Source organism: Trachurus trachurus, assembly GCF_905171665.1.
Source record: "Trachurus trachurus genome assembly, chromosome: 23".
Classification (NCBI taxonomy): Eukaryota; Metazoa; Chordata; class Actinopteri; order Carangiformes; family Carangidae; genus Trachurus; species Trachurus trachurus.
Window position 1 is genome coordinate 5,011,892 of NC_139912.1, and position 10,789 is coordinate 5,022,680.

Consider the following 10,789-nt stretch of genomic DNA (forward strand, 5'->3'; position numbering starts at 1 on the left):
TTCCTTATTTCCTTCCTTCCCTTCGTCCTTACTTCTTCTTCCTTACTTTTTTGATCCAATTGACCTGATCTGTTCCCTCCTTCCATCTCTTTCCATCCTTTTTCCCTTCCTTCTTTCTTCCTTTTTCTTCCTCCCTTGAACAAATCAGTTCCCTCCCTCCATCTTTCTTTCCATCCTTTTCCCCTTCCTTCTTTCCACAATCCTTCTTTCCTTCCTTCCTTCCCTTCGTCCTTACTTCTTCCTTCCTTTTTGACCCAATTGACCCAATCTGTTCCCTTCCTCCTTCTATCTTTCCTTCCTTCCTCTTTCCTCCTACCTTTCCCTTTATCCTTCCTTCCTTCCTCCTTTCTTTTCTTCCTTCCGTCCCTTTATCCTGCCTTCCTGTTTGGTTCCAAGTTATTCATTTATCTATTTATTGTACTTTGAATATAAAGTTAGCAAATTCTCTAACTTTTTTTGTTCAGTGTGTAAGGTGGGTTAATTCCATTGACAGTAGGCCACTTAGCTGCTTTATACGTTTACTCTTAGGCTACCTACTATTACAGTATTAGGTACTGTACTTTTACTACCACCCTCACCACTGACTGGGGTTTTGTTGGAGTCTTTCCAACCTCGGTGGTACGAGCAGACCCTCGTGACCGCGCATTGGACAACTCCGCCTACAGGAAACTGGCCGGCGGGTCTCTCGGTCTCTTGTGGTGTCACTTCTCCGACCAGTCTGGAGTTTCGCTGGTCCGTCTCTCACAAACACGGCTTAGTCCGACTGTGTGTTAAAAGTTTACAGACACACACAGGCCCACGTAATAGGTGGGCAGAGGTCAAAACACGTATTATTCAATGTGGGCCGTGAACGCAACTCGGCCCACGGCGATCTGCCGTAGTCTCTAAGGATCGACCCCGGTAAGAGAAGTTCACTACTGTCAGAGTTACTTACTGTATGTTGAAGCTGTTGTTGCGTCGCTCTGTGGATTTAACCCGGTTTAGACAATAAATCTGGGAGGGGGCACCCTCACCCTGTACTGTAGGCCCCAAACCACTGATGATTCAACTTTGCAATAATTTCATCATTGCTTCATGTTAACATTTTGGTCTTCATACTGAGACAGGCAGATCCAAGAGGTGGAGAATGAAATTCATTTTGTGTTCTACTGCCCTTTCTATGACTCTATAAGACAACAATTGTTTAGTAAGGTAGATCCAAATAACGAATTTGTGTGGTTAGACAATGCTGAGAAGTTATTTATAGTTATAGTTATTATAAACATATTTTTCAGTTGAATATATTTGCATTTTCTTTATTTCTTGAAAAGGCTTGGGCAATGAGACGAAGAGTGATATATAGTTGAGTAGCCTACTCTTAAATTGTTTATTTATGTCACACCTGTGTGGCAGGTAACACCAACAGGAAGGACTGGACTGTCTAGTCTTTTTTTCCCTTGTATTTCTCATTAAAAGTGTCTCCCATATGGGATGGGCCACAGTGGTGGCATGACACGAAAAAAAAAAAAATTCATTCATTTTGTTTAATGCAACATTTATACCAGAAAATTAAAGGAGATAATAATACTGTCATCTTCCAAAACACAAATGAGTAACAGGTTGGACAGAACAACCTGACAGCTGAATTGATGTCGTTATCAATGTTAGCATTTGACAACATAATATATGCATTATTGGGAGGAATTAACTTTGGCATTGGCAGCATTGTGTATACTATTCACAGTATTCTGTGTACACAGCCATTGTCAACATCATGTTGTCATTGATAAGGACCAATGCCAGTCGTCTATGGGGGCCCCCTTCCAGTTTTGGGCCCTGGTTAGGCAATCGCCTTGGTTGCCTGCCTTGTTCTTCTGCTTCTGCTTCTGCCCTCAGGATAGGAGATGACAGATACCTGAGCCACAGGTAGGTAGGCTTACTGTACCAGCGCCCTCTGACTCTGAATGGGAAAATCTGCTCCTGAAACTAAAAAAAATTCAACCTCTTTGAACTTCAACTAACTACTGCAGCATGCTTTCTGAGCTACATACTTAATTTAATATACAAATTGTGCACAAAACCGTCAGCTGTTTAACTTACATTCAGCTTATTACCTATGACCTATGACTAAGTGAAACTTGGAACAGGCTTGTTCATGTAGTCATAGGTCACATACCCTACACACCAACATCTAGCCACGTGTCTGAAAGGATTATCATCATAGAGTGTATAAGCATGCTCTGGATATATGAAGATATTTATGTCAAATACCCACTGTCAGATATGTTCATTGATATCTTTATTTTAAAGAAAACCACCGGACATATAGGGTACAACTTATTATTTAACTCAAAAGTGATACTAGCATAAAAAAAATCCTCTTTCCATTGAGGTCTTTTTGATTCTGGCTGTAGGTTCAGATTTTATATCATCAATCAGGACCAATCAGACCTCCATTGATGGTGTTGACTCATCAATAAGAGCCGAACGTCTTGACTTTTGCACAGCAGCAGTGTGAACTTCTATCATACTGGGAAATCCAGGACAGCTCTCTCCTCTGTTACTGATTTAACTAACTGTTAATCATTTGTGTGTCTCCATTAGACGATCATCAACTATGTCTGAGAGAACGGTTCCTCCACTTCTGTCTGTCCAGCCCACTCGGGCTCTGGTGGACGAGACGTTCAAGGTGCTGGTGGAGAACCTACCTCCAGGATCTCCAGTGACGATCCGCTCCCTCCACCACTCGGAGGACCAGGACTACTGGGAGGCCTACGGGCACTACGTCAGTGATCACAGAGGAACGGTCTCTGGTGCGTTCTGGTGCTGTCGATGTTTAGATGATATGAAATCAATAATGGCCACAAGACTTTCAAATGAATACGTTGAGAAGTGAAGTCTTGGGGAATTTGCACATGGTTTGTTTGCTTGATGTTGTTTCTACTGTTTTCTTGCTTTTGCAGTTTCAGATGATTTAAGTTTTGGGGGAACGTACACAGGAAAAGAACCCATGGGTTTACTGAGCAGCATGCGTCCTGTCCCAGGCAGCCGCAAAGGCCTCAGGTAGAAGAACCTGCATCTTCACCAAATCAAAGACCTTGTAGATGGAGATGGTGGCCAGTCTGACTCCCCTGTGTCCTTGTCCTGTGCTCGTCAGGTTAAGGAAGATGAACGTCCGCACCCCCATGCTGGTCGATATCTCAGTCCACAGTGGACACGAGGGCTTCAGGGACGAGGCTCCTCTGGCCTCGGTGCTCACAGAGAGATGGTACATGGCTCCAGGAGTGAAGAGGATCGAGATCAGAGAGAAGGGAGTGCGGGGAACCCTGTTCATACCTCCAGGTACAGCCTGTTGGTACCTCCGGGTCAGGGGCGTTTCTAGACACTCTGGAGGCCCCAGGCAAGATGCCCCTTGAGGCCCCTTTCCCAACTACAGGCCACAATTATTAACTGATTTTTCGATAAATCGAAAAAACCCAAACCATTGATGATTCAATTTTGCATATCCTACTATGCACAGTTCTGTGCACACAGCCATTGGCAACATCAGGTTATCATTGATATGGACCAATGTCAACCATCTGTGTGGCCCCCCTTCCAGCTCAGGGGGTCCTATGCAATTGCCTAGATGCCTCCCCTGTTGAAATGCCTGGTTATACCCTGTTAGTACCTCTAGGAACACCCTGTTCGTACCTGTACGTAAATCATGTCTGTACTTCCAGGTATACCTTGCTGTATTTTTGTGATTAATAACAATTAGAGTTTGCATCTCGTCCCCTCAGGTCCAGGACCCTTCCCCGGCCTGTTGGACATGTGGGGAGGGGGCGGGGGGCTGCTCGAGTACCGCTCAGCCTTGCTAGCGTCTCGGAGTTATGCTGCTCTGGCCCTGGAATATTTCGACCCTAAAGAGCAAGATTCAGCAGATCTACAGTTAAAATACTTTGAGGTTTGTGATGTCTAATTTGCTCCAGGTTGTTAATTGTGCTCACGACTCTGTATGAACAACAACTCCAACACTATATTTACTTTGTCTATGGCAGATCACTGAGAAAACAGTAAATTGACACCTTCAGCTTCTTAAAACCTGAAGATAATCGATATGATTAATTGATTTATCATTAATTTATAATAAATATAGGATTTGGTAGTCCTTTACCAATATTTATGACAAAGAGCATTATATTTGGCATTTAAGAATCTGAAATCTGAATCTTCTGCACAGGCGGCTTTTAACATCATCAAGGACCATCCTCTGGTGATGCCGGACAGAGTTGGACTCTTTGGTCTTTCCTTGGGCTCGTTGGTGTCCTTCTACCTGGCGTCTGAGAGCACTGTTATCAAAGTGAGTACCTATAGCATCTTTTGGGTTTTCTGTTTGGTTGGGTACAATTGATTTTGTGTCATTGTGTCATTTTCCAGCCACATTGTTGTGTTTGCATCAGTGGAAACCACACATACCCACTTGGGAGGCCCCTCAGTGGAATCTTTACAGAGCTGAGCAAGTAGGTGTTGTGTTTGTCAATGACATGGACTCAGTACGTAAAGCTTTACAGTTGGTCTGATGTCAACTATGACGTGTGATGGCAGGAACGCTGACAAGAGGCGTGTGGATGAGAACAACCATGTAATATGGAAAGACATCGGTCTGGCTGTTATGACTGATCCCGCTAACAACTTAAACGTGAGTACACACTGCACAAGACATTAACACAGTGTTGGCAAATTGGCTCTAAATGCACCACGCCAGCTTAAGAACTATAAACACACAACTGGGCTCTATTTGAAGGTAGTTTAAAGACATTTCTTTTGCTAGGTTGGGAAAATAAACTGTCCGTTGCTGCTGGTGAACGGTTGTGATGATCAGAACTGGCCTACGGTGGAGTCAGCTGAAGATGTGAGTGTAAACACACCTACAGTATCATAGGCTGTCTGTCTTTACACTACAAGGCCTTGATGGCCAATTCCAATTTGTTGCCTATATCCAATTTTTTTGACTGTCTATTTACATGTTCTATCAGAAGTGACCAATATCTGATATCTGCTTTTACACCTGCTTTGCTTGCGTGAAACCCGCTGAAGAGGAAATAAGCCAGTGAACTTTTTTAAAGACGGGAAATGTATTAGGTCACGTCATAATTCCATAATAATTGTAAACAAAGGTGAGTCTGGTGCTCAGAGTTTATATCTGTATATGAAAACAAGAACTAGTGAGGAAAAAAAAAAGTTGCGCGGACTCGGACACCACGGAAATGAAACACTGCAATTCCTGTGACAGCTGGCCACAGCTGGCCGTGGTCGTCCAGGTCAGCCTCACGTGTCAATCACGGGCTACAGAGGTTCAGCGAAATGTTCGGGCACGGGGAATGAATATTATCATTGATGACGTACGAGAAGCATTGCCAGGAAAGATTCGATCTGTCTGTTTAGACTGCAGACGTATTGGCAGATATCCTATTTGTATCTGATTTATTTCCACATATAACAGTGGAATTTAAAGACTACTGTATTTGATCTATTGATTGATCGTCCTCAGATTGCTCGGCAGATGCGTGAAGCAGGCAAGGATCACCTCCTGACCAGGTTGGCGTACCCCGACACTGGACACCTGATCGAGCCGCCCTACTCGCCTCACTTTAGAGCGACCAACTTTATAGAAAACCACACAAAGAAAAAAGGTGAGTTTTACGCTTTCATAGAACTGTAATGATTTATGGCTGTAAATAAAAGGTGAAGGACTGAAACATGTTGCCAACAGTGCCCCCATGTGGCCAGTTAATTGACTCTTCTTTTAGTTATTTTACACTGAATTGAAAATGTACTTTCCATCATTGTTTTTTGTGCTTCATTTTACATTTTCTTGTAAAGTTGACCATTTATTGTAGGGGGATTAAATAAAGTGTTTCTTTTTCTGCAGTGGTGATGCTGTGGGGAGGACAAACCAAACCTCACTCAGATGCTCAGGAGGACTCCTGGAGGAAGATCCTCAGCTTCCTGCAGCTGCACATGTACAAGAGCTCAACTCCCAGAGCGAAGCTGTGACAGACTGCATGAGCACTTACCGTACTACCTCAACAGTACTTATATATGCCAGTAATTACAGTGTGCATTTGATGACTTGAATGCACTCAACAAGTGTCTTTATTTCCAAATTGTACCATTGTGCGTCTATTGCCATCATCTTGTGTGTATCAACCAGATCTACGGATGTTACATTCATTTTAATGTAGAGAACAAATTGAAGATATTGGATGTTGATGCGTAGAGTGGCCGGCAGTGCGTTGCTGCTTAGTTTTTAAAAGCTCCTTCTCAGGTAGTAAATACCTTATTGTTATTACTGGCCGTCATTCTTATTTTACGTAATTACCTGAGATATTTAGAACAGGGTATTGGTGCTATTGTGATAATTTTGCTAAAAATAACAAAATGTTTAATAATATAAAATCATCTTGTAGAAATGAATGATTTTTCCAAAGACAATAAAAAAAATTCTTTGTGGGTTAAAAAAAGGTTTCATTACTTTTCTGTTTCTCACATGACTGCAACACAGTTTGATGCCTGAAGGTTGTGTGACCCGCCTCTCACAAACACGACTGTGTGTTGAAGGTTCACACAATAGTAGTCTCTGCTTCTCGACTCCGGTAAGAAACACAAGTTCACTTTCTGTCAGAGTTATGTTGAAGTTGCTGTCCCGCCGCTCTGTGGCTTTAACCCGGGTCAGACCCGGCACCAGTGTGCTCCGCGGAGGGATCCCTCAGGATGGGACAAACCACCCGGGACCACTTGTGCCTCCCGCCTCTGTTGACCTGCACACAGGTGACTGGTACCTGAGCCACAGGTAGGTGCTGCACCGGCGTCCTCTGACTCTGCAGGATCCCCCAACTATTGTTGTTGAGATCTTTCTTCTTCTTTTATACCCACTGTAAAATATGTTGATTTATTTCTTTATTTTACTCTCTGTACCAGACAGGATCAGTTGTCTTGTACGGAGTACAGCCTATTATTTAACTCAAAAATGATCTTGGCATCAAAAAAAAAAAAAAAAAATCCTTTTTCCATTCCGGTCTCCTAAAAAAAAAAAGGTATATTTTAGTAACTCCTGGTTCTTCTTTGTAACACTGGCTGTAGGTTCAGATTCAAAATTCCATTGATCAATAAGAGCCGAACGTCTTAACAGTGTCCACTTCTAACATACTGGGAAATCCAGGACAGCACTCTCCTCTGTCACTGATTTAACTAACTGTAAACTGTTAATCATTTGTGTGTGTCCATTAGACGATCATCCACCATGTCTGAGAGAACGGTCCCTCCACTTCTGTCTGTCCACCCCACCCGGGCTCTGGTGGACGAGACGTTCAAGGTGCTGGTGGAGAACCTACCTCCAGGGTCTCCAGTGACGATCCGCTCCCTCCACCACTCGGAAGACCAGGACTACTGGGAGGCCTACGGGCACTACGTCAGTGATCACAGAGGAACCGTCTCTGGTGCGTTCTGGTCCTTTAGATGTTTAGATGAAATTAAATCAATAATGGCCACAAGACTTTAAAATGAAGAAGTTGAGAAGTGGAGTCATGAAGGTGTCGCACCTGGCTTGATTGTTTGATGTTGTTCATACGGTTATCAAGTTTTTGCTTTTGCAGTTTCAGATGATTTAAGTTTTGGAGGAACGTACACAGGAAAAGAACCCATGGGTTTACTGAGCAGCATGCGTCCTGTCCCAGGCAGCCGCAAAGGCCTCAGGTAGAAGAACCTGCATCTTCACCAAATCAAAGACCTTGTAGATGGAGATGGTGGCCAGTCTGACTCCCTCATGTCCTTGTCTTATGCTCGTCAGGTTAAGGAAGATGAACGTCTGCACCCCCATGCTGGTCGATATCTCAGTCCACAGTGGACACGAGGGCTTCAGGGACGAGGCTCCTCTGGCCTTGGTGCTCACAGAGAGATGGTACATGGCTCCAGGAGTGAAGAGGATCGAGATCAGAGAGAAGGGAGTGCGGGGAACCCTGTTCATACCTCCAGGTACAGCCTGTTGGTACCTCCGGGTACACCTTGTTGGTACCTCCAGGTACACCATGGTCATATGTCTAGGTAAGACTTGTAACTCTAGGTAAACCATGTTCGTACATCCAGGTACACCCTCTTCATACCTTAAGGTACACCTTGTTCATGCTTCTACGTCAGGCATGGGCAACTCATTTCCCAAAAGGCCTAGGTTTTCGTTCCAACCAACCAAAAGCACACAGTTTGACCAATCAATTGTCTGAAGACTAAGATCAGTTGATTAAATGAGTCAAGTTGGGTGTGCTGCTGCTTGGTTGGAAAGAAAACCTGCAGCCACACCAGCCCTTTGTGGAATAGTTTGCCCATGTCTGCTCTAGGTAAACCATGGTCGTACCTCCAGGTACCCCATGTTTATACTTCCAGGTACACCATGTTCATACATCTAGGTACCGGTACATCTTGTTACCTCAAGGCAAACCACGTTGGTACCTCTAGGAACACCCTGTTCGTACCTTTAGCTTAACCATGTTTGTACTTCCAAGTACACCTTGCTTTATTTTTGTGATGATTAACGACTAGAGTCTGCATCTCGTCCCCTCAGGTCCAGGACCCTTCCCTGGTCTGTTGGACATGTGGGGAGCGGGCGGGGGGCTGCTGGAGTACCGCTCGGCCTTGCTAGCGTCTCGGAGTTACGCCGCTCTGGCCCTGGAGTATTTTGACCCTAATGAGCGACATTCAGCAGGGTTGAAATACTTTGAGGTTTGTTCTCATGCTCCTTTCAACAGTTTAAAATTGACCTTTATTTGGCAAAGACTCTTTTTAAATTTTTTTTATTTTTTTGGCGTTTTTGCCTTTATTTGATAGCACATAGTGAGATAGACAGGAAAAGGGGAGGCAGAGAGAGGGGAATGACATGCAGGAAAGGTCTGACCGACGCGGGATTCGAACCAGGGACGCCTGCGTTGAGGACTGTAGCCTCTACATTAAGGCGGCCGCCTTAACCATTGCGCCACGCACTGCCCCGGCAGCGACTTTTTAAACTATTTTCCCACGATTATTGAGTCATTAAGAAAACAATAAATTGACACCTAAAGCTTCTTAAAACCAAAAGATAATCAATATAATTAGTTGATTTATTATTTGTTTATAATAAATATAGGAATTGATAGTCCTTTACTACTATCCATGACAAAAAGCATTATATTTTGATATTTAATAATCTAGAATCTTAATATTAATCTTCTGCATAGGCGGCTTTTAACATCATCAAGGACCATCCTCTGGTGATGCCGGACAGAGTTGGACTCTTTGGTATTTCCTTGGGCTCGATGGTGTCCTTGTATCTGGCGTCTGAGAGCACCGTTGTCAAAGTGAGTATGAGAAGCATCTTTTGGGTTTTCTGTTTGGTGGGGTACAATTGATTTTGTGTCATTGTGTCATTTTCCAGCCACATTGTTGTGTTTGCATCAATGGAAACCACACATACCCACTTGGGAAGCCCGTCAGTGGAGTCTTTGAACTGTTGAGCAAGTAGGTGTTGTGTTTGTCAATGACATGGACGCAGTACGTAAAGCTTTACAGTGGGTCTGCTGCCAACTGTTATGTGTAATGGCAGGAAGTCTGACAAGAGGCGTGTGGATGAGAACAACCATGTAATATGGCGAGATGTCGGTCTGGCTGTTATAAGTGATCCCTCTAATAACTTAAACGTGAGTACATGCTGCACAAGACTTTGACACACTGTTGGCAGATTGGTTGTAAACAATAAAGCTGATTTTATAAGAACTATAAACACACCACTAGGCTCTATTTGAAGGTGTTTTTAAGACGTTTCTTTCGCTAGGTTGGGAAAATAAACTGTCCGTTGCTGCTGGTGAACGGTTGTGATGATCAGAACTGGCCTACGGTGGAGTCAGCTGAAGATGTGAGTGTAAACACACACTTGTCATAATGTAGAGTCAAGGTCACATTCTTGACATTAACTATTGGAAAAACTGGTAAAACGAGTCCACAGAACTGCTCTCGGCTTCATGGAGATTTGTAGTCCAAATATTTAAGTGCTTTTAATGTGCATGAAGATGCTGTAACTGCCAGATGTAGAAAGTAGCAGCTATCTTCTAACACATCGATCTGAAAACTTATGATCTATCAGTGGAATTTAAAGACTATTTCATTTATTGATTGATCGTCCTCAGATTGCTCGGCAGATGCATGCGGCAGGCAAGGATCACCTCCTGACCAGGTTGGCGTACCCCGACACTGGACACCTGATCGAGCCGCCCTACTCGCCTCACTTTAGAGCGACCAACTATATAGAAAACCACACAAAGGAAAAAGGTGAGTTTTACCCTTTCATAGAATTGTAATGATTTAGGGCTGTAAATAAAAGGTGAAGGACTTAAACATGTTGCCAACAGTGCCCCCATGTGGCCAGTTAATTGACTACACTTTTTTGTTAAGTTGACAATTTCCTGTGTTATTGTTTCTGCAGTGGTGATGCTGTGGGGAGGACAAACCAAACCTCACTCAGATGCTCAGGAGGACTCCTGGAGGAAAATCATCAGCTTCCTGCAGCTGCACATGTACAAGAGCTCAACTCTGTGACAGACTGCATTAGCACTTACTACCTAAACAGTACATATACATATATGCCAGTAATGACAGTGTGCATTTGACGACTTGAATGCACTCAACAAGTATCTTTATTACCAAATTGTGCCATTGTGTGTCAATCATCTTGTGTGTATCAACCAGATCTATGGATGTTAAATTCATTTTAATGTAGAGAACATATTGAAGATATTGGATGTTG

General features: G+C 43.5%; 2 protein-coding genes across 3 annotated transcripts; both read left to right on the forward strand.

The window, feature by feature from the left end:
• Window positions 1–673: 673 nt before the first annotated feature.
• On the forward strand, window positions 674–6,441 carry LOC311006275 (peroxisomal succinyl-coenzyme A thioesterase-like). 2 transcript variants are annotated; one of them, XM_083999044.1, is made up of 12 exons: window positions 674–900; window positions 1,740–1,905; window positions 2,584–2,792; window positions 2,943–3,042; window positions 3,137–3,321; window positions 3,762–3,925; window positions 4,202–4,321; window positions 4,399–4,481; window positions 4,567–4,660; window positions 4,793–4,873; window positions 5,513–5,654; window positions 5,894–6,441. In XM_083999044.1, the coding sequence occupies exons 2-12, from the start codon at window positions 1,754–1,756 to the stop codon at window positions 6,016–6,018; spliced, it is 1,455 nt and encodes a 484-aa protein (XP_083855170.1). In that variant the 5' UTR covers window positions 674–900; window positions 1,740–1,753; the 3' UTR covers window positions 6,019–6,441. The 2 variants fall into 2 exon arrangements, with proteins under 2 accessions (XP_083855170.1, XP_083855171.1); XM_083999045.1 differs by lacking the exon at window positions 1,740–1,905.
• Window positions 6,442–6,658: 217 nt separating this feature from the next.
• LOC311006514 (peroxisomal succinyl-coenzyme A thioesterase-like) lies at window positions 6,659–10,581 on the forward strand (the record flags this gene model as incomplete). The annotated part of the gene is made up of 11 exons (XM_083999362.1): window positions 6,659–6,814; window positions 7,252–7,460; window positions 7,617–7,716; window positions 7,811–7,995; window positions 8,579–8,736; window positions 9,228–9,371; window positions 9,425–9,507; window positions 9,593–9,686; window positions 9,821–9,901; window positions 10,173–10,314; window positions 10,469–10,581. Exons 2-11 carry the CDS (start codon window positions 7,265–7,267, stop codon window positions 10,579–10,581), a joined length of 1,296 nt encoding a protein of 431 aa, XP_083855488.1. The 5' UTR covers window positions 6,659–6,814; window positions 7,252–7,264.
• Between the last annotated feature and the right edge of the window lie 208 nt (window positions 10,582–10,789).